Raw genomic sequence first — 22,803 nt, 5'->3', positions numbered from 1 at the left:
TTTTTCCAAGATATTCAGTATGCCTCCTGTACTCCTTGATTACGCAATGCCTTTATGACTGCTGGTATCTCTACTGAATCAAATGTCTTTTCATAATGTATGAAAGCCATATAGAGAAGGTTTATTGTACTCCGCAGTTTTCCTGATTACCTGATTGATGATATGGATATGATCCATCGTAGAATATCCCTTCCTGAAGCCAGCCTATTCTCTTGGTTGGCTGAAGTCAAGTGTTGCCCTGATTCTATTGGAAATTATCTTGGTGAATATTTTATACAATACTGAAAGCAAGCTAATGGGTCTATAATTCTTCAATTCTTTAATGTCTCCCTTCTTATGGATGAGTATAATGTTGGCGTTCTTCCAGTTCTCTGGTACACTTGAATTCGTGAGGCATTGCGTATAAAGGGCCGCAAGCTTTGCAAGCATATCTCCTCCGTATTTTATTAAATCGACTGTTATTCCATCTTCTCCAGCAGCTTTTCCCCTGGTCATGTCTTGCAAGGCCCTTCTAACTTCATTACTAGTTGCAGAAGGAGCCCCTGTATCCTGGTCATCACTACTTCGAATGAAAGTAGCTTGGCTGCTCTGGGTACTGTACAAATCAGTATAGAATTCTTCAGCTGCTTTCACTATGTCATCGAAATTGCTGATGATATTACCCTCCTTATCTTTCAGTGCATACATCTTGCCTTGTCCTATGCCAAGTTTTCTTCTCAGTGATTTCATGCTGCATCCGTCTTTTACGGCTTCCTCAATCTTTCCCACGTTATAATTTCAAATATCCCTTACTTTCTTCTTGTTGATCAGTTTTGACAGTTCAGCGAATTCGACCTGATCTCTTGAGTTTGACACTTTTATGCTTTGTCGTTTCTTTATTAGGTCCTTTGTTACTTGGGAGAATTTACCTCCTGGTTGCCTTGGTTATGTTCTTATTAGCAGCCTTCAAATAGCACCTAAGCAGACGACATAAATCCCAGCACATCGGCTAATCTCGGAGGTCATGCCGACAGTTGCATTCCGAGTATATATATATATAGTGCGACTGACGGTGGTCTGCTCAAGACCAGAGTCAGTTGCGATTCGCTCCTCAAAGATGCAGGACTTGAATGAGCTCCTGAACACTTTGCAATGTGGTGAACACAGTTTAAATCGTACCAAGAAAACTGCACCAAACGCTGTTTGGCACATCCAACCAAATGCAGGGTGGCCACAGTGCAATTTCTACGCAGGCGGCAGCGGACAAGTGTGAGCGGCTTCTTCTGGAAGTACGTAATTATTATCGAAATTCGAAAGCAGACTTTTCAATACTTCAGCCTGCTTATTAAACTGCGTCAATAAATATACACAGTAACAGTAGGAAGAAGCACACTGATCCAAACACCCTTCTTGATTGATGTCAGCTATTGGCCAACAGCAGCCGCATATGGGAATCTGCTATACAGTGGAATCTCGATGATATGAATCTCACGGGGTCACGAAAAATATTCGTATTAGCCAAAATTTGTATAATCGAAACAGAATTAAAACTAGCTAAATTAAAGAGTCAGAGGTGAACTCACTCAGGCACACACACGTAAAAAGCATTTACTCAGGCACACGCACGTAAAAAGCATTTACTCAGGCACACGCACGTAAAAAGCATTTACAGTATAGACCACTTATAACGTAACTGTTCATAGTGCAGAAATGGCTACAACGCGGCCTTTTCCGACTCCCGTTTACGCTACCATAGAACTCCATGTATACGCATATTGCTTACAGTGCAGCCGCACGAGACGAAATACCAGTTATAATGTGGCTGCCGCGGGAAAATCTCGCCGATAAGGGCAGTAGCGAGCACGCTTCTCAACGAGGTGCGCCCACGTGGAGCATGAGTGCAAGGACGATAAAATTGTCGCCGCACGCGCACCGCATGTGCGAGTGAAAGCGCGCGGGAGACGTGCGCCTTCATGGAGAGCTAACGCACCGCGGAGAACAAACGCGACTTCCGTCGTGCGAAAGGCCCTGGGGGTATGGGAAGGAGGGAGGGGGGGGCAACGGTGTGCTGCGGCACCAAATGCGTATCTTGCAACGGGGTGCAAGGGTAACTTGCGACGCAATCTCCCACACAAAAGGAGCAAAGCGGGAAGGCAGCGCGGGAGGGAGGGAGGTGGCTTCTACTCTGCCAACAAATGCATTCTTGTACTTTGTCCCTGTGCCGGCTGTCGGCGTTGTCGCGCGCACCGTATCTTGAAAGCGATCTCCACACGGTTCTGACCTTTATATGCGCTGTGCTTACGCCGCTCAGTTTCCGTTGAAGCGATAGACCGCACGAACCTTCGCTCGCTGCGGCGGCCGCGCTTCCCCAAGCCTGCATGGGGAAAAGCACAAAAGCAACAAACGCGCCACCGCTTCAAACTCATCGCGCCTAGTCGTGGCCTACATGCTGTCCGGCGCCGCGTCCGTGCCTCCGCACCAAAAGAGAAAGGGAGAAAGCGCGTGGCTGCGCGCTGTTCTCTTTCGCGGCCGTCGGTGGGGCGGCGTTTACTCGTATCAACCGACGCAGGTTGAAAATCGATTCGTAACAACCGTTCTCTAGCACGTTGCAAAGTAATGGGGTTTGGCCGGGACCACAGAAAAATTCGTATCATCCGAAAATTCGTATTAGCCGTGATCGTACCATCGAGATTCCTCTGTATTACGAAATAAAGCGTACAGAAAAGAGTGAGGAGCAGGCCTCTGTTGAAAAGAGTGTTTGAGAGAAAGGTGACTTTCTGCTCTACTTCGCTTGCGAGATCCACGCACCATGCACGACTGCAAAATTTGACTGAGATGTTCACAGCAGTGCATGTTCTCCGTGGACTGTGTTTTTTCACCAAGCTTGAGGGGTGGTTCAGGACCCCCTTTAAGCGACTATTTTACATCTAAGTTAATATACCATCACATACGTTTTGTTGGACCGTGTACGCTGTAGCTATCGTCCAAATAGTGCGCAGTCGCAAGTGTGAAAATTTGGATTCATGAAATGTAACAGTTCCAGGTGATGTACATTTTAGTTGCATCAAGAATTTAGTAACAACTGAACTTTGGCCCACACTGACATTAAAACATCATTTAAAACAAGCTTTATTTTAATTTATTGCACTGGCATCTTCGCACAGTTTTATAAAACCGTTGGTCCAAGTTGCTGGTTTTTCAAGTTAATCATTGGCTTTATTGGAATGGGCTTCAATATGCTGCCTTTATAATGGTTCATATCGAGTTTGTTAGCGTAGCTTTACTGCTCTGCCATTACTAAGTGCCAGTTGGTATTAGTAACAGTAAAACAGTAAAGCTATGCTAATAAAATACTCTAATAAAAATTTCTTTCACAATTAATGGGGTGCTAAACAGGCATGACTCAGTAAGTGCAACATCATTTACCTCTGTGACGTGGTATAAGCAGGCAAGGCATTGTCACGCTACCCCTGCAAATGCTCGGTGCGAATTGTGCGACGGCCATGACAATATTTTTGTTGTATTTTTTAAGTGATGGCCCACATTATGGACGACCAACCATACATCCTAATAAACCTCACCAAGTGTCTCTCACAAGCTGTTACAAAATGCTGAACATAACTCACTAAGTAATACTCACCCGTTGGAAGATTGTGTCGACAACTTGAACGAGACCACTGGCGTCTGTGATGCTACCCAATGCTTTCGTGAGGTCATCTATCTTGGAGTCAAACTCGGCAGGACAAAGAGTTACATCTTCAATGAAACTCATCAATTCCACTATTGCATATTGAGTAGAATCCTGCGAAGCCTGAAACAGTGCAAACAGGAAATATTTCTTTTTAAAATAGATCAGAGAGAAAGTGATGAGCAAACAGAAAAAACGTTGCTGAGAGCTTTCATGAAAGTTGATACCCAATTTTTACAATGGTTGGCCCTTGTCCTGTTCTTTGCTCATGTCATTTTCTCTCTTAACAGCACGTGTTTTTGGTAAAATAAACACTGGATTCCTTGGAGTACTTATCTGTTCAGCTTGACTTCATATTTGCCTTCAAAATAAGGACTTCAAGAAGACCAACATTTCAACTCTGAACAGCTAGTGCCATCTGCTAGGGAAAGACTGTATTTAGCAGTTCACAGTTTGGTTTGCAGGTAAAGTATAAACCGCATGCACGCGATCTTGCGCGCAACAGCGACAAGCGACGCGATGGAGATGGCTGTCGCATTCGCTCGTCACCTACAAGTCGTACCGCGTGCAAGCGACGAGACGAGCGACTTCGAGCAACGTCTTCCCGGTGTTGCCGGTATGAGGGCAGCAAATACTCGCCGAAACTGACGCAATGCGTGCTTTATTAATTTAAGTTGATGCGTTTTGCTGTAAAGAGCAGCATAAATATTTCTAAAGGTCTTGCACTAGTACGTTATTATCTTTGCACGTATCAAAATCTAGTCATTTGCTCATTCCGTGCGACAATCGATAGTACTTGATTGATGTACATCCAGTTCCGGCTTCGCGCTATTGGCTAGCCGCTCATAGCACTTCCGGGTGACGAGCGACGAATTCTAGATTTCTAGAAGCGAGCGATCTGTTCGCGCGACGGCCCGTTTCATCACTCGAAGCCGTCGCTCGTCGCCGTCGCGCACAAAATCGCTCTCATGCAGTTTGGGCTTAACAGTGGTGGTGCACTACATCTGCAAAATGTGATCTGTCTGCAATATTCAGACAACATCAAGATTGCTTTTAAAGCTGCAACAGTATAAATACATCATTGTCAATCTGCAAATGGAATGATAACGATCTGCCATTTGAGGTCTCACAGCAGCACATAGGACATATAAGGTACTAGAGTGGCAAGTTCACTCCACTACTTTTAGGCACAGCCATGTTTCACAACTTCCACAGAACATGGGTGTGAAAATGAGCAGACTTCTGAAAAAGCAAGAACGTTTTAGCATAGTTCAGTGCGTCTGAGAGAACGACAATTAAAAAAGTGCAATGTCATTCAATTCACTGTCAAGCACTTTCCAGTGAGCACAATTAGTCTGGAATGAAACATGGAAGCAAGACAGAGCACCCTCCGTACACACATGAAAAGAGAAATGCACAATCAAGTTTGCGTTTCATGTGTGTGTGTGTGCGCCTGCATTTTATTTCAGTCTGCCTATATAAAGCACATGTTAAAGTAAGCTTACATGAAATGAATCAATAATGAGACATCAAATAACGAAGGAGAGTGCAACTTCTAGCTAAATTTAAACATGTTATGAAAAGTACTAAACACCAAGTACTGTAATACAGAGTTAGAAATGGTGCATGTTGGTTCTCATTTTGGACATAAGAACAGTAAAATAAAGCATAAACACAGCGATACAGGTACACACAGTGCTTTCTAGCACTTTTCAATTGAAAAGGCATAGCCAGGAAGCTCAAATTTAATGCTTTTGTGATACACTTAAATACAACAGGTCCTTTAACAGAACACTGTGCTTGGTTGTTTCAATGCCTTCACATCGGTGGCATTACTACCACTCTTCTGTTTATGTTGGACCCTTTATGTGTTGGACGTTTACCCCCTCCCCCCCGTTGACTGTATATCCAGTTTTCAGCTCATACAGGCCTCGCTTGACATTTTTTCTGAAGTACTGGTCTGGACTAGGCTATGAGTAAGTCCTTCCCGTTATGTGCTTTGCCTCTTCTCTCCATCGTCACTCATCTTGTTCCTCCTTTCATTCTCCCCCTCCCCCAGGTGCAGAATAGCTGGCTAGAGGAATGTGCCTCAGGTCAACATCTCTGCCCCTTCCTTAACTTTTCTATCTTTCACTGTAGACAATCTGCAGTGGCACAGTAGGGGCAATCCCGTGTTCCATCACTCTAGCATGCCAAGATGAAGGTCCTTGCGTTTTGGCAAGGCCTGCTATGCCATGGCAAGCTTTTGAAGCACCAGTGAATGAACGGAATAACAGCAGTCAAACAAGAGATGTTGCTGTAGCCAACGTTTCGACAAAGGAGGCTTGTCTTCATCAGGCCAGCAACTCCTCCCCCACTGAGGGCGGGGGAGAGTGAGCAACGCGGACATGAATGCTGCTAAGGAAAGCAGTTGCTGCCGTGATGAACACAAGTCCCCAGTGAAAAGGTTGCTTTCGAAACGTTGGCTACAGCAACATTCCTTGTTCGACCGCCATTATTCTGCACACCAGCTTACTCACTTCTTTATTCCCCATCGAGGGTTGGGGTGAGTAAGCTAAGTGTATATAAGCGGTGCTAAAGAAAGCAGATGCTGCCTTCTTAAAGAGAAGTTCACTTGTCGAAATGTTAGCTACAGCAACATGCCTGGTTACACCACTGTTATTCACCTCAGGCCTCCGTGTTCCTGTGAACATGCCTTGTTCAGTGAGTGAACACTGACTGGATGATGACATGATTTTTGTACAAGACATGCAACTGTTCAATCGTTTGCAATTTTAAGAGTTACAAAATTACCTGATCGTGATTGTGCTATGTGTTAACACACCTAGAGCTAACACCATGTGTGTAAAGGTGCTAGTACTCATCAATTTTATCGCGAGCATTATCAAAGAGAACAAATATTAAAAGAGAACAGGTACCAAAATAAAGCATGCACGCACCAATGCTTGCATTCCCTTCCCCGCTAGACGTGGGAAGCCTGCTCTTCGCAGAATGCACGCTTCCGACTGTACAAGGAAACTACTTTGCACAAAGATGTGTAAACTGCAGCAGTTTTCATATCTATAAGGGTCTCTTATGTGTCCTGAACACAAAACAACCTCATGGATAACAACAGAACAGAGCAAAAGGGTACACTGCCTGGAGTCAGTGGTTTTAGAGAGGAACTTGAGCTGCGGAAGCAACTCTAGATTCAGCTGTGTCATGACTAGTAATGGCACATAAACCTTTGTTTAATTGTAAACATGTTCTGCTGCAAAACACTCTTACTGTCCGGATTTTTAAGCTTCAAGAAATACATTCGCATTGCATTTACAAGTACTAGTACACGAGCTGAAAACATACAAAATTAGTTTCACATTACTTGCTTCCCATGGTGACATTTGCAGGATCGTAACCAAGAACTGAAAGTGGCTTTTATACCTGCACATTTACTAATTGACTGTACTTCCTTTGACTTAGGAGGAAGACAACTGCCTTGCATGTTATATCAGCGTGTAAAACAGCAATGCAGAGAGATGACAACTGAAGTTACTGCACAGGAATCAATGCAGTCGCGCAAGTTTCTTGGAGTATTCAGACTTGTTAAAAACTCTGTATTGAGAGCACAGCTTCGCAGGTGAGAGATGGTGACACAGCCAACATGTTTTTGTTGTACGACTACACATGATGTTAGAAGCAGGCATTCTCTTAAGCGTCCTGTCATGATTTAGGAGCTCAGAACTTGCATGACGCAAAATCGCTGCGAGAGGGTAGAGTTTAACCGTGCCATACCAACCGATGGTGAAAATGGTGGGAACATATAAAACATTCTGTGTCCCTTTCTTTCATTTTTATTTTATTTACAATACTGCCATTCTTTAAACAAGAGGCTAGCTGGAGGGCAAATACCAATGCCTGTCAAGAGCTCATAGCAACATACTATGTGAACATATAAATTTGAGGCTCATGTCAGCACTTAGCACTGCCTTGAGATCCCAATAGTTTTCACTCTCCGTACGTTCTCTGCTTCATAAGTGGTTGTTAATCAGGAAATAATAAACATAGCTGAGATGGTTTGAGTGAGGCACCTTACAAAAAGAAGCAACCTCCTCAAGCAAGGCTACACCACGAAAAAGCATTGCACATTTGTCAAAAGACCTGGGGGCTCACCGGCGACTGTGGGTAAGGTTCGGGCACTGGAACTTTGAAGTGCCGCGGGACAAACACAGGTGCTTCTGGGGATAGTGTACTCTTGAACACAAATGATGCCATGCTCTCTGCAATCAATCAAGACACACAACTGTGAACTCCGACTTACGCCAAATCATATTGAAACAAGGAAGTTGTACCACCATGAGAAGTAACAAGATGTGCAGTAAAGCTCTGAAATGTAACTATACCGCTTAGCGAGACCACGATAAAATAAATAAATAAATAGTCTAAAGACTCGCCTGATGTGCTAGCTTGCTACGTGACTCCAATATTGCACGACACGGGTCTCATAACGCGTGTTGTGTGTCACGGTACACACGCGAAAGCCAACTCACAGGTTTACAAAGCATCGCTCAGAATTAACTGCAGAACTCACGACTTTACAAGCTTAATAGAACGTCCATCTGTCTCCAAACGTGATGGCGTCAGAAAAGGACGCTCTAGGTCAGGGAAGCACGGGCTCGCCGTAGAAAGAGGTCCGGACGTGCTAAGTGAGCGGCGCAGCTGGTACCACGTGCCTGTACTACCAATACCTGCTACTAGGATGTAGACATACCGATGTTTCCGCGCGGCGATAAGCAACTACCTGTGGTAAAGGGTGCCAAAAAAAGATATTCAACTGGACGCGCTGTGTCACGGCTCCCAAGACCGTCGCGTGCGCCGAGTGCCGGCACAACAGGGAACAGGCAAAACGACCTAAATGTCGCAATTTGTTTGCGCAACGACAGCTCGAACTACGTTATACGCAGCGTCGTCAATCGACAACCAGTTCTTGAAAAGGCGACCGGCGAAACAAACAGGACGTTCGTGACGTGCAGTGACTTCCCCTCGCAATTATGACCAAAAACTTGCAACTATGCGATCGCACTCACGGCAACACGTGCAGGGTTGCTAACTAGCCCGAAATGCCGGGTAGGCAGATGGAACCGTTAGATCACTCGTTTCACAGCAGTGAACTGCTGTCTCCCCGTGGATTGGAACGTTCCACTGCCTCCTCGCCTCGCCTGGCGGAACGTAAGAACCGGTCAAATATGCGACAACGTGACCCCCCCAGGGGCTAAACCAACGCCGGCGCCGACCTGTCAAGACTGTTGTTTCGCGGTGGGAACTCACGCCCGTCCGTCGTCGACGCTTGTCCAGCTTTCGGTGTGGCCGAGGAGCCAGGCGCGACGCCGCTGTCTTTCTTCGGCGTCGCAGCCTTCCCGTTTGAATCCATGCTCACACGCGCCGTCAGGTTGTTGGCCGGCACACACTTATCACGTCTAACAGCGAATTCGAAGGCGGAACGACTCTGCGCCGCCGCCGATGAAGAGCATTCGCTTGTTGTTGCCTCTCTCGCGATGCGCCGTACGCTGCCTTGGCCGTTGCTGCTGTTCTGCTCGCTACGCGTAAACACAAAATAAACGCAATACACAAAAATTACGGACAAAGCGTGTCGCTTATCGGGCTCTCCTTCGTTAAAGCTGTTCCTGCAGTAGGCTTGCTTTTAAAAAAATATCTATCATAATATAACTGTATTATTTTGACTACATTTTTTTATAAACGTAATGGTGCACGAAACAGCAAATTATTATTATTTTTTTTAATGGGAACCGGAAAAGCCCGGTCGTCTAGGTCCGCAGCAAACAAACATGGCGAAGCGCAGGAAGCGTTCACGTGCGGCCGAAGATGCTGAAGAAGCTGTTGAAACACAAGAAAGGCTTCCTCCGGTCACCAGAAGATCGGATGAACCCCCCGAGAAGAAGGTAAAGAACAATGCAAATATGTGCATGTAACGAGACAAAAGCTGATATTGAAATTTGACAGAAGCCCCGGCCCGCAGGAGCTTGTCACATACGCCATGCTGGGAGCGAAATCTGAACTTCGTTTCCAAACATTCAAGCGCACCGCTCCGTATTTTGTTATTTATTGTTTCTGACTGTTCCGTATTGTTGCCGTATGTTGCCTCGAACCACAGCCTAAGTTACACTCAATCCTCACTGTCATTTTTTTTTCTTTAGCACAAATGGATTAACAAGCAGCGTGTCATGATCTTTGCATCGAGGGGGATTACATTCAGAGACAGGCATCTCATGCTGAACCTTCGCACATTGCTGCCTCATTCCAAGCCAGGTAAGTGCTTCATCCGCTTAGAAAAAAAAAGAGTTCACTTTCAGTGCGTTATTACGTGCTTAGCCCAACCTGTCATCGACACATTGCAACAGATGCTATGTTGGCTACGTTGTAATCTGTCCGATACCGGTCGTAATTGCAGCATCTTAACATTACTGCCTGTGTTTGGTTAATTTGCTTTACCGTTTTCAATGTCGGATAATAAAGACGCGCAGTCACCAATATTACTTTAGGTAGTCATCACTTTCACCACTAAAACTCGACACGTCCAGTGCATTTGGCAGTATCTTGACGGGCGTTTAGTGCCAACTGTACGCACTCCGATGGTAGGGCGCAGGAACAGTGCTGAAAAATTGCTTGCTGGTCGTACCGGCTCCGAAGTAAGCTGATGTTACGGGCACGTGTGATGACAAGTCTTTGTTTGTGCATCCTGCTTTTATACTCGAAAGCGGCTCTCAAAAACAGCCTATAATCTCGCCCCTGTAACGCACTGAAAGTGATTTTGCATGGCGATACACTCGCGTAGTTGAAAATTTGCGTGTTCCTGCTGCATGATTACAATCTGCTTGGTAACCTAATGCTCTGTTTAATTTGTTTATTCGATCTTAAGGACCTGGAGGGCATTAATAGAAAGCCATGTGATGCAGGCGTTAGGTCTCGCTTTGAATGAAACACAAGTAACACACATGAACATGGCATTAACAAAGTACACTATGAAGTGCCTCTGATTGAGGCTGAATGTTGACAAACCGACAAGTTCAGCCATAAAAGTCATTCATACGTCTCTCACATATCTATGTAACACTCAGTGCAGTTGCTGGGTTCACGGAAATGCATGTAACTGTGCGTGGCTTGCATGCTCATATGGCTGACTTTAAACACTGGTGTTATATCTGTGACCCAACAGCTACGGTGTGTGTACGCGTGCGTGTGTTTTCCCTTTAGGCGTGGCTATTCTGCTGGCAGAATAGAAATTTTGTCCTCAGTTCGCCGAAATTTCCTAGGCTTGCGTGCACAGTTTCTGATAGTGATAATTTGCACAAGTGCTAAGTGTAAGCAGCATATCATTATTTAGTGCTCTGGCGGCGCCTCCAGGAAATTCGAAGGGGCACCAAAGCTGGAACCCAAACTGGTCTGCAGGTTGGGGGCTCACCAGGGCCTCAGCCCACGGACCGCCCTGGTTCCAATTTTGATCCCTTGGGTGCCCTGGAGATCCTGCGCCACCTGCTTTATTGTAATCTCAGGCGGTCTCCTGTAGGCTTCATTTGCTGTCGTAATTTTTGCATGCTAAATGATCTCATAGGACCAAATCGCACTAGGTACTACAAGCTCGGCGGTATAGCTTCACAGCCCTGCCCGACTGCTGGCAGAATATCCACTTCCTTTTTCTTTATGTCTTCTTGCTGTGTTTGTGTTTTACGTACAGGTCTTGTTTCTATGTGAATTTCAATATATAGTTCCTTTATATTGCCTTGCATCGGTGTATACTGCATTTTTGGTCAGCTGTGATTTGAAATCACAGCAGGTGACATTGCTGCAACACGTCCATTCGCCATGTGCTTTTGTCACATTGTACGATTTCAGTTCGGGGCATACACCATATTTTGGTGACTGAATGCATAGCGATACAAAATCACTCAAATAATTACTCATAGGTTGTACAATGTTCTTTTCCTGTTTCCATGTCCACACTGTGTTTACCAGCCTCCTTGCTGAACAACACTTTGCTCATGCACAGTAGACAGGTGTGATGATGACCTCTCTGTTGCATTGCTGATGATATAGATCTTGTGTGAAAGCTTGTGGGTGGGTTTCCCCAACCTATATGGCAGCAATTGTGCTTGTAGTACTGTCATTTCTGGGGGTCACGTGCTAGAATCTGAGAAGTCTGGTAGGACTTGCTCGCATTTCAATTTGTCACCTGCATCTGCATGGAAAATGGCGCATGAACGTCTTGTGGAAAATGGTGTGTACATTATTTGTCATTGCAATGTTCACAGAGTCCAAGATGGAGAAGAAGGACCCCCTTGTAGTCATAAATGAGGTAGGTGACAGTCGGCTTGTGTAGCTTTGCCTGGTTCATTGATCTCTCGGGCACCCCATGCTTTGCATTGCTTGCTTGAATATAACGAACATTATCGTTTCAGATATGTGACATGAAGAATTGCAACAAGTGTTTGTACTTCGAAAATAAAAAAAGAAAAGACCTCTATTTATGGTAAGTGGGCTTTTGGGCTTTCCTAATTAGTCTTCTAGTTGTCGTCTTCATTGATGTCTTTATCTTTGCATTTGCTTCTTGCAGGGTATCCAATGTACCAAATGGACCGTCTGTCAAGTTTCTTGTTGAAAATGGTATGTTGCTCAATATCTCACTGTGCAGAAAGTGCAACAGTTTCGCTCATAGATGTTGTGTAGAGATGCTGTTCATTCGTCGCTAAAAACAAACGAGTGTCGGTATATCTTCAGATTAAGGGTAATTGGTGTGTCTTTAAATTATGAAGTGTTGTGTTAAATTGCCCAGTCGTGCATGATGCGTGACTCATATTTCCCCCTGCAGTTCACACCATGGAGGAGCTGAAGATGACAGGCAACTGCCTCAAAGGTGCACGGCCGCTTCTGTCCTTCGACAAGGTGATCCTCTTAATCCTTCTCGACGTGCCTTTAATTAAACCAGTTTGTGTTTTGGATGGCTGGCTTGCTTATGAAGATTTGTGGATGGCTGCTTTGGAGAAGTACAGTTGGTACGACAGGTTTTCAGTTATTACTGCAGCAGCAGTGAAAAGCTCCAAACTGGGTTTGCTGTTTGCATCCATCCTTTCTGCTACACCAGTGACGACGGCCGTTGTTGCCATCAGCAAGTCAGCATTATCATGTTCGTTGCGCCGGTCCCTCACCTCAGATTCAAGGTCACCGTAGGGTGAAGTCAAGTAGGGTTCATAGTCACATAATGTGCATAGTCACATAGATAGATAACTTTAATGCAAAGATAGAGTTTTGTCTTGCCCCAATGGGGCATCGCTAATGGTCGGGGCCCCTAGTCCAGGGCTCCGCTGGCTCTTGCCATCTTCTCTGCTCTCTAGATCAGCTTGAGCTGGCCGTCGAGGGCCGAGCTGGACAGCAGTGCCTCCCATTGCTCCCTCGTGGTGTTTCTGTCATGGAGTTCTATGTTGTGTAGCGTGCACTCCCACGTAATGTGGTATAGGGTTGGTGTGGCCCCACACCACGGGCATTCGACCCTGTAGGGCTGTGGGGTGCATGCGATGTAATATGTGTAGGTTCGTGTAAGTGCCTGTCTGGAGCCTACGCCAGGCAGCGGCATCACATAGGGCACATAAGGGGAAGTCATAAAACATCAAGCCCCATTTGGATCCCGTTATTCAACTTTGCCCACAAACAAAGCCTTGCAAACAAAACTTTACCATGATTGCTGCTGGGATTATATCTTGTGCCCCTCGGGCACAGGTGTAAGATATATACTCTTTAGGTGAGAACACTCGCGAGACGTAATCGACCAGATAAAGTAACTGCGGGCGCGTCCATCTGGCCCTGGTGATGGCAGCGGATACCTATCGGCGGGACAATCGCAACTTCAGGACAGAAAAGTTTTTATTGGTTTTATCTCCCGTTGTTATAGCAACCGGCGCTTCGCCAGAAATCCGAAATGATTGACACATGAAAGTAGGTCACCGTGGTGAGGGGAGAGCATGGGGGTGAGGGCATGCTCGCGTTCCTTGCTGTAAGCGCAGCGGTGGTATGTCAGTGTACTGTCGTGGCTTTCAAAGAATTTTCTTGTATTTAGGCTGCTGTACTGCCAAGTTCAGTCATTGGCTCTTTTAGAATACAATGTACTCTACCTTTACCAATAAAAAGCTAATTACACCAAAGCAAGTGCCGTCAATATCCATGACGCCACGTCGAGCAGGTGGGAAGGCCAAAGTATCACACGCCTTTCAGTCTTGCAATTTTTCTGATTTGCCAGGCTTCCTCTCACTATAAGAGTGGATTTTTTGGTATTGTAGAAGGGTAATTTACTAATAAAGTTCAAATAGCTTTTTCGAATAACTAGCGTTGCTACAGCTAGCACTAGTTGTAGCAGCCAAGAGAGTGAAGCCCCTTCCCATTGGCAAAGCCGGTGTATGTGTATAGGATATGAGCACACAAGAGCCTGTAGTATGTTCCTTGAATAATTCTTCGCTGAATTTGAGTGTCGCTGCTTTATGTAGTTTTCAATGCTGCCAGGTCTTGAGATCTTTAACAAGAAAAAAAAAATTGTTTGGTGAGTATTTTTACCGAGTAGGTGCTTTTATGACATGTGAAAGGGCATTGATTAACAGGAATAGGTGAAAACCAGTACTGTATTTTCGCGATTCTAAGCACCCCCCCCTTGATTTTCGCGAAAAAATTGGAAAAAAAGTTTGCATGCAAATCTAAGTACCCCCCCCCCTATTTGTTAAGAAGAGCGCGTAGTCAAAGCCGCCAAGCGCGCTTGCTCTTCGAGTCGGAGTCCCGAGGTGGCACGGCCACTGCAGCGCGATCTCGCCACACAGCCGGAGTGCAGAGCCTCGCGGACTCGTGACGCTCGCGCTCCTCGGAGCCGAGCGTCACGGAGATTTTTCTAATCTAAGCACCCCCCTCACTTTGGGCATCGCGATCATGAAAAAAAAGGGGGTGCTTAGAATCGAGTAAATACGGTATGTCTTTTGAGGATAGAAAAGTGTTCTGTGTTACAATGTCATAAAGACCACTGACCTCAATCTAATATTTTTGTTTTGCAGGCATTTAATGAGAACCCATTTGCAAAGCTGATGAAGGAGCTGCTGTCTCAGGTAAAGTAACGCTGTTGTTTCAATTTTTCTTTCTTTTCCTAATTTAGTGCTCATACTTGGTAGCCCAGCCAAATTTCTGAAAGCGGTTCTAGTTGAAACTTTTCTAGCTAATGTGCCATGTTGCTGCTATGCCTGCAGTCGTCACCATCATCAGTCTGTGTCTGCTGGAGGGCAAAGGCCTCTGCCAGTGATCTCTAATTACCCCTGTCTTGTAAATTGCTGGGAGCGGCCTTTGTTTTGCAGTGGACGTGGCATGAAGTAGATGTAAAGCATCGGGCTTCTGTACTCAAGGTCTCGAGTTCTAATCCTCGTCCAGGCCACTACATTTCGAAGATTAGAGTGGCACCTGAAACCAGGAAAAAAAATTATAATGATCATTGAGAGCCAGGGAGGTTATACTAGTCCAAGTGCACCCAAATTAGAAAGGCCCATTGAGCTTTAAAAAGACATGCACTCGCCAGAACAGGAATGAGCCTTTCTTGTGCAGTAGGTCGCGACCTCCCTCATGACTCTTGCTGTACTTAAAATACGGGTTTCAATTCAGAAAAAAAAAAAAATTCAAATCACGATAGCGGCGAGCGCAGTCGTCTCTCGGGTCTGATCTTCTGAATCAACTGCATCCACTATTTATACATGGCTCACCGTACATTCCCAAGTAATCGCTGGCACCCGCATACATTCAACAGTGTGCACCACTATTCACGGCCTGCACACAATCAGATTGAATCTATATCAGACGCCTTCTTTGCTACAGGATTCGCAATTACGTTCATGAAGCTTCGGATACTGCAGGTGCATCGTGTGCCGAGCGACAACTTGATAACAGTGACAATCTTGTAGTACTCTGGATTAACTCAACAATCTGTCTGTACAAGGCACGTCAGTTATATTGCTAAAAGAGATACTAGTAGTTGAAACTTTCCCAGCACACGTGACATGCTGCTGGTGAGCGTGACATACGGTTTGCAATTCCCAGCCACAGCAGCCTGCATTCCAATAGAAGTACAATGCAAATACGCTCACCTACTTAAATTTAGGTGCATTTTAAAGAACTTAAGGTGTTCCAGGAAGAGTGAGTTGGCAGGAGAACTGTGTATCTTGGAATGTTGATATAGAGGATTGTGAGGCATGAAACTCTTGTGGGCTTGATACACTGTGTCTTGGTGCTCGTCCTCCATGCTATGCTTATGTCCATGAAGGCACTCTCGGTTTCCCAATATACAGTCGAACCAGAATACAACGAAGTTGTACTTGCAGTGAAAAACTTCGTTATATCATAAGTTTCGTTGATTTCAGGTTTCATTAGTTCAATGGAACTAAAATCGGGAAATTATTTTTTAAAATAGTTTGTTACATCGTGAATTTCGTTAATCGATGTTCATTATATCGAGGTTTCACTGTATAACCAAGTAAATCAACAAATGAAATCTGCTGTGTTGGTTTATTGGCTATGGCATTCTGCCGTTGAGTATGAGGTTTTGGGTTGGATTCCTGGCCACTGTGGCTACTTTCCAATGGAGGCGGAATGCAATAATGTCTGTGTGCCGTGCTTTGGGCGCACATTAAAACCCAAGGTGGTCAAAATGAATTTCGAGACATCACAGCACAATGTGAAGTTTCGGGTCGGAGGATGTAGCAGGGAAATAGATGAGGTTTTATATGAAGGAGCAAGGGATGTTTGGTAGGCTAGGTACGTAATAATAATGGTCTTGGTCATGCCCCTGGCCATGCACTTAGCCTGTTAGGTGTAGCTACCTGTAGTGACAATAGGCCGATCTCACCAACAGTCTGCTGCAAAGGATGCCGCTAGTTTTAGCCCTTAGTGAAGGGAAGTTATTGTAAAATCTCTGTGTAGATAATTTTTTTTTTTATAAACTAGCAGATTGTAAAGCAGGGAGTCGAGAATATAAAAAATTCTGCAGGATGAGTGAATACATAGAACACCCAACCTTCACATAAAATTTACTGAAAAAATGCGCTATGACATTTTCCTTTGCATTCCCTTCAATGTTGCCTTGAAGCTTAATGCAGTAAGAAAGTGGCACAAACAGGCATCACAGTGTCAGCAGGGCAGCTTCACTGTGTAGCATGGCAAGATCGGTCTGTTTTGAAACTGAATGTTGGCTGGCCCCAGAAATTGTGTGTGTCTAAAGCAGGGGTTCTCAGGTACGTTCATCCCAGGGAACCCTGCTAAGCTCCATAAAGTGCCAAGGAACCCCCCTCACTCCCCGATTTAACCGAATTATCGAGGGTATCAAGAAAACAAACAAAATGCTGCACTACGTCAACACGCTTTTATTTACTCAATGAATCGTCAAATCTTATTTCTATTTAGCCCAAGACCAGTGCGGAAGTTGAAATTCTCTTCATCTCATGACTGATTAGCGCTAGCAGCGGCGAAGGCCTCGCGACATCCTTCGCGGCGCGCATTTTCATCTGAGACGCGCTTTGCACCAACGGGCGCACATCCCGATTATTTTTTCGCCACTCAGTTGCTCGCCAACAAATTGTCCGTCCATCGCGATGTAGCCGGTGCTTTTTATCTTCGACAGCTTTGCACTGAATAAAAGCGAAACTACTGCTTGCCGCAACCGCTGTCAACGAAACTACAGTGCCTAGAATATACTTACTATACACTATAATGAAACTGCGGCCGCTATCGACGCGATCATGGACGGCGACCTTGCGGTTCAGAAGGCAGGCGGCTGACAGACACACCAAGTCAAAACGAAGCTACCTTTCACTGCAAGAAGTGCGGACGAAACTGCGGTCGCTATCGACGCTGCCTTGGGAGGCGACTACGCAGTTGTGAAGGCACGCAGCCGATGCGCGCATCGAGTGAAAATGAAACTATTTACGCAACCGCTGCGGACGAAACTACGGTGGTTATCGACGCGATCAGAGATAGCGACTAGCCGTGAACGCGGTGTTACGCGTGGCGATAAACGCAAGAATAGAGGCTTTAAAGGCACAATTAGGCACGAAGCGCGTCGGCGTTGCTGTCAGTCATGTGCCGCCGTACGATTGCCGCTGCGGACCACGGTGCAAGCTGAGGACCACGGCGATGCGGACTGCGCCGCTTCGTTTCGGTTGAACGCTACGCCGTTCTTGCTCTTCTGCGGCGCGCATTTGCGATGCTCCGCGTTTTTTTTTTTTTAATTTTCCTTCAATGTATAGGTCAGTGCGCACGCTATCGGCACCTACCCTATCTACAAATAGGAGAAAGGCGCATGGTGGTAAGTTACGGCCTCTGAGATTCAAGTGCGAAAGCTTATAGGCGCGCTGCCCGTTCTCAGAGGTTGGGTGGCTACAAACTACTTGAGTATTTATTGCGCAGTTCGTGCGTTGCTGTTACGCACTGTGATGTGCTTTTTGACACTCGGGCACCGTAACTTGGGCATGAGTAATGGAGGTTCTTTGGATCAAGCGCACCTCATGTTCGCCGTTTTAGACACTTGTCGAGAGCGGGACCAGGGAAAATTTATCAGTGGCTCGCGGAACCCCGAGCGGGGGCCTGCGGAACCCGTAGGTTCCGCGGAACCCACTTTGAGAACCCATGGTCTAAAGGAATAATTTCAATTGTCCCGACAAACTCTTTATATAAAGTACAATTGAATAGAACCAAGCACTACTACTGCTGTTTGACCACCCGTTGCACAATCTTTCTCTGTAGGTATTTGGGACACCCAGGTACCATCCCAAGAGCCAGCCCTTTGTGGACCACGTGTTCACCTTCTCACTGCTGGACCACCGGATATGGTTCCGCAACTACCAGATTGTGGAGGAGACCGGGGCACTAGTCGAGATTGGTGGGTGATCCTGCAGGCATATCTTTCTATTGGCCATTATAAGTGTTTATGGGCCCTCATTTTTTAGCTTGTGTTTAGAGTTAGAAAAAATAAAAGTCAGTAGTAATGATTGCGCTCCATACTTCCGGCAGTCCAAGTGAACAGAAAGGGGCCTCTTATAGTTCTAAGTTTATTGTCTTATCAAAGTAATATTGTGATGGAAGCGAGATGGAGGCGAAGGATGTATTTACAAAATATATACAGAGGAGGCAAGGGACGTTCGATCCGGGCCAAGAGCTAGCGTCTTATCGTTGTCTTTGGCGTGCTGCCAAGCATAGCGTTGATCCATGTATGGATTTCTCCATAACATCATTTTAAAATGAACAAGCTGATTTCAAGTTTTATACTTATTTCTTGTTTTGTACCACCAGAAACCACAAAAGAGAAAAGCAATGGTGTAGGGATGCGATGTTTAGAACTTGTGATGGCATTCTGCGCTCGTTATAAGTGGCTTTATTTCCAATCTTGTACACTGCACAAAACGAAAGGATATTTGAACAAAATGTAGAAACTAGTTCTCTCTACAAAATTTCAAGCCTCATTAAAAAGACAATCTACTGAATTTTAACCCCTCCCCCTGTTTTAGTGAAATGATTGAGAGTAACAGTGCAGCTATGGCATCGAGGGAGTCCTTTAAGGAGATACTAAGGGCTAAACAGAGGGAAATTTTAAGTGTCCTCAATATCTCCCAATATCTGTTCTATGCCAAAAGACAACTTAGTAGGTTTTTTTTTTTTTTTTTTTAATGTAGGTGAAAACAGTAGTTAACCAAAGGAAACAGCTTATGGTACCGACATCGTCTTACTACAGCTACAGACTTGAAAAGGTCATGCTCTTTTGACAGCTATCGAACAAGTGCGAAAAAGCATCAGTGAGTAATTTCGCAGCGCAGCCCAATGACATCGGCTGAGCTGCATTATTTTTCATTTATGAATGCCCTGTAATTATCTTTCTTTATTATCAATGGTCGATTGGCATGCGTGCAAGTAGGGCATGTACATCATAAAGGGCTTGTTCTACATTTTAGCTGTGGCAGAATGAGTTTTGTCTCCATGTTTACGTCACTCCCTGACGTTAAGAAGCTCGATTCTTGGTGAAAATTGGGTTGGCAAATGTTGGAGCAGCACTAATCCTTTACATTGAATTACCATTTGCCTTGAGTGTCTATCTTTAAAGGTAGACATTTGAGGACCTTGGGATTATGTCTTATTAGAGGTTTAGCTTAGTCAAGTCAACAGTGTTGTTTGATTCGGCCATGTAATGTTTGTCGTGCTGTAACGCAACACAAGCTAGTCAGATTTAACGCTGGATTGTTTGCTACTTTTTCTGTCTTTCGGCAAGGCATGTGAAGCTGAAATGCCTTTGTTTCATTCATTTTCATGTACAGGCCCTCGGTTTGTGCTCAACCCAATCAAAGTCTTTGAGGGCAGCTTCGGAGGAACTGTGATCTACAGCAACCCGAACTATGTGACTCCAAGTCAGGTAAGTTCTGCTCGCACTTCAATCTCTTCACTCTTTCGTTAAACAGCGGTGATTAGCATAAGCACGATATTTTCTGACGCCTCACTTCCCAGTTCTAAGCAAAATTACCGTCCCATCTGTAAAGGTGTAGCAGTTTACGCAATACCAAAATACCGGAGACATTGATGGGTGGAAGCAGTGCTGGTCGCATGACACATTACTTTAACCACAGCACAATCGAAGTGTATTTGTGTTGTGTCATTGATCTCGCACAAGGTGGGTGGGAGAGGGGAAGAAGTCCACTGTAGTCAGTGACCAGTCGACAAGGCAGCAGGTAGTGTCCCTCAATAGGAACATGTATCCATGCAAATCGTCTCCTCTGCAGTCCCCCCCCCTCTCCTTTATTATCCTTTGTATTCATGTCCTCAACTTTGCCTTCCTCAGAGGCTTCCTTGCCAGGAAACCCCTTGCCCTACTGGGGGAACATTTTGTGTCCCGGGGTGTGAGTGGTAGGTCTCTGTAGAGATCCACAGATACAATTGGTCTTTCCTGGTACATCTCGACAGTAGAGGGTGGGGGGTGGTGTCTTGGTGTGGAGGTACTTTGTGCACTTGGTCAGTGAACTTCTAATACAGTCGAATCTTGTTAATTCGAACTGACGCTGCGGTCCCGTCAAAGTTATGTGTATTCCAATGGGCGAAAACACCTGGTAATTCAAACGCGAAAGCATTTGCGACGGTTAATTCGAACATGCCGCGCAACGACAATGCTCTCAGCAGCGCGCCAAATCAAGTGGCGGCGCCTCCGACCGGCATTGCTCCGAAAAGCTTAGGCGAGACCCCTCAACTGCCACACGGAGAAATAATAAAGAGAGAGGAAAAAAAAAGAACCGCGGCGGAAATTTCACTCTCTCAAATGGCAAGGTTGCCGTTTTTGCGTGCAGCCGACGCTGCGGCACAGAGGGAAGCAACGGCGGAGGCCCAGTCTGGCCAACGAATATGAACACGCCAGCCAACGCTCGCTTCAACTGCAGGAAATGAAACTTCAGAGAGCTTTGGCGTTAGGCCAGCGGGAGCGGCAACGCCAGCACGGCGGCGGGCGCGCACGGAGACGGTCGAAGGTGAAGGAGCGCGAGGGGAGCCACTGCCACACGGGCTGGTGAGGCCAAATCTGCTTCCCTGCCGCCTTCCTCCCTCACTTTCGACGGCCCCCGTTCGCGCCCATTCGCCGTGCTGGCACCGCCCGCTCCCTGAAGTTTCGTTCTCCGCCGTTATCGGGAAGCAAGCGTTTGGCGATGTGGGCAGTTTCGTGGCCCTCGCTTGCTATGATATTTCACGACTCGCACAGTTCGTACGTCGTGCTATGGTACACGAATACTTCAAAAATAAGTCTTTCCTTTAATTCGAATAAATTTTCTGGCCCCTTCGAGTTCGAATTATCGAGATTTGACTGTAGTATGACTAAAAGTGATTGCTCGAGAATGCTGCCCTTATATGCTTGGTATCTGTGGCCAATGAAGCGTAAATGGCCGCAACGACATGCTGCTTTCATTACGAAGGGATTTTTTTTTTTTATCTTGCCCATCTGTGAAGGTAAATTCTGCACATCTCGTTTTTTCTGATTACGAACTTGGGGACATGTTCTATTTTTATTTTATAAATCGCGCACGTGTTACAGTCAGGTGCATTTTTATTCTCTTACCCTAATCCCGCAAAAATTGGGTGCATGTTAGAATCGGGTAAATACGGTAGTTGTCACTCTGTAGCAAGGATACCATGGTCCAGCGATTCAGCAGGCACACTTTCACAGTAGCAAGAGCAGCCCAGTAGCATTCCCCACTGCTCCCTCGCCAACAGTAGAGTACAGAGGTTTCCACATGTGTCTTAACACCTCACTTCTGCTTTCTCACTCCCAGAGAGAGCCGGGGAAAGTCATTTGAAGGTGGTGCATGTTCCAACAGGACATTAAATTGGCAGGGAAATTTTGGTCACATGGCACTTTGCATCACACCCTTCTCCACGGTGCTTTCCTCTCACAATGGCACGAATGTCCTCTTTAAAAAAACGAGCAGGGTAACCAGTCTAGTGCGTTAATTAACATGTCTAATGCGTGTTCCGGGAATGGGAACAAAGCAGGTCACACAACGGGGCAAAGCTTCAGAAGGCAAATAACGCTGTTGACAAACATGCTTTTTTTTTCTTACTGTCCTGCGTGCGCAGCATCGGCGTTCCCTAAAGTTGGCTGCCGCTGGCAAATACAAGGAAAGAAAAGAAGCCAGAGCCAGCCTCAAGCACCGCATTGCCGAAGGGCCAGCACCTTCCAATCCACTGGATGACATCTTCCAGACAGTTCCTCCAGAGAAAGCCAAGGGAAGGGACAAGCTACTGTTTCGACGAAAGAAATAGCCATTTCATTAAATGCCAGTTTTTCACATCCATACCATCACCTGTCTCTTTTGTTCTTTGCATTTGCTACCGGAGATTATGGAATTTATTGCGATGCCACGTGACCTGATGCTACTGCCAAGCCGGTGGCGCCAGTGATCACTACTGTTTGATCAACTTGGTACTATGGGGCTGAAATACATATTACTCTCAGAACATATTCTTATCATGCTGTGAATATCTTGTTATAAGCTTGCAACAGCATGAGTAGGCCTGTGATGTGCAGGGTATTTAGCTTTAGTAATTTAGGTGTT

The 22,803-nt window shown here is 45.6% G+C and overlaps 2 protein-coding genes across 2 annotated transcripts in view; one reads left to right on the top strand and one right to left on the bottom strand.

The window, feature by feature from the left end:
- LOC119433818 (polyadenylate-binding protein-interacting protein 1) overlaps nucleotides 1-9,301 on the bottom strand; it is a 45,430-nt gene extending 36,129 nt beyond the window's left edge. The window contains exons 1-3 of the mRNA XM_037701078.2: nucleotides 8,972-9,301; nucleotides 7,817-7,923; nucleotides 3,620-3,790 (exon numbers count right to left, since the gene is read on the bottom strand). Of these exons, the coding sequence (XP_037557006.1) occupies nucleotides 3,620-3,790; nucleotides 7,817-7,923; nucleotides 8,972-9,074 (381 nt within the window). The 5' untranslated portion in view covers nucleotides 9,075-9,301. The remainder of the gene's footprint in view (nucleotides 1-3,619; nucleotides 3,791-7,816; nucleotides 7,924-8,971) is intronic.
- A 148-nt stretch (nucleotides 9,302-9,449) lies between these two features.
- LOC119433820 (ribosome biogenesis protein BRX1 homolog) lies at nucleotides 9,450-22,544 on the top strand. Its single transcript, XM_037701079.2, has 10 exons — nucleotides 9,450-9,603; nucleotides 9,859-9,970; nucleotides 11,971-12,014; nucleotides 12,118-12,188; nucleotides 12,273-12,322; nucleotides 12,528-12,601; nucleotides 14,746-14,796; nucleotides 18,470-18,605; nucleotides 20,032-20,126; nucleotides 22,325-22,544. Exons 1-10 carry the CDS (start codon nucleotides 9,490-9,492, stop codon nucleotides 22,508-22,510), a joined length of 933 nt encoding a protein of 310 aa, XP_037557007.1. The 5' UTR covers nucleotides 9,450-9,489; the 3' UTR covers nucleotides 22,511-22,544.
- The last annotated feature ends 259 nt before the right edge of the window (nucleotides 22,545-22,803 follow it).

This window comes from Dermacentor silvarum, chromosome 11 (assembly GCF_013339745.2).
Source record: "Dermacentor silvarum isolate Dsil-2018 chromosome 11, BIME_Dsil_1.4, whole genome shotgun sequence".
Taxonomy (NCBI): domain Eukaryota; kingdom Metazoa; phylum Arthropoda; class Arachnida; order Ixodida; family Ixodidae; genus Dermacentor; species Dermacentor silvarum.
The sequence above is the reverse complement of the archived record's forward strand: the minus strand, read 5'-3'. Positions and strand labels throughout refer to the sequence as shown.

Excerpts from the sequence above, each read along its gene's own strand:
- LOC119433820 (XM_037701079.2), top strand. The coding sequence starts at position 9,490 with ATGGCGAAGCGCAGGAAGCGTTCACGTGCGGCCGAAGATGCTGAAGAA. Across the intron at positions 12,323-12,527 it reads CAAGTTTCTTGTTGAAAATG|TTCACACCATGGAGGAGCTG; the intron begins GTATGTTGCTCA and ends TTCCCCCTGCAG. Across the intron at positions 20,127-22,324 it reads ACTATGTGACTCCAAGTCAG|CATCGGCGTTCCCTAAAGTT; the intron begins GTAAGTTCTGCT and ends CTGCGTGCGCAG.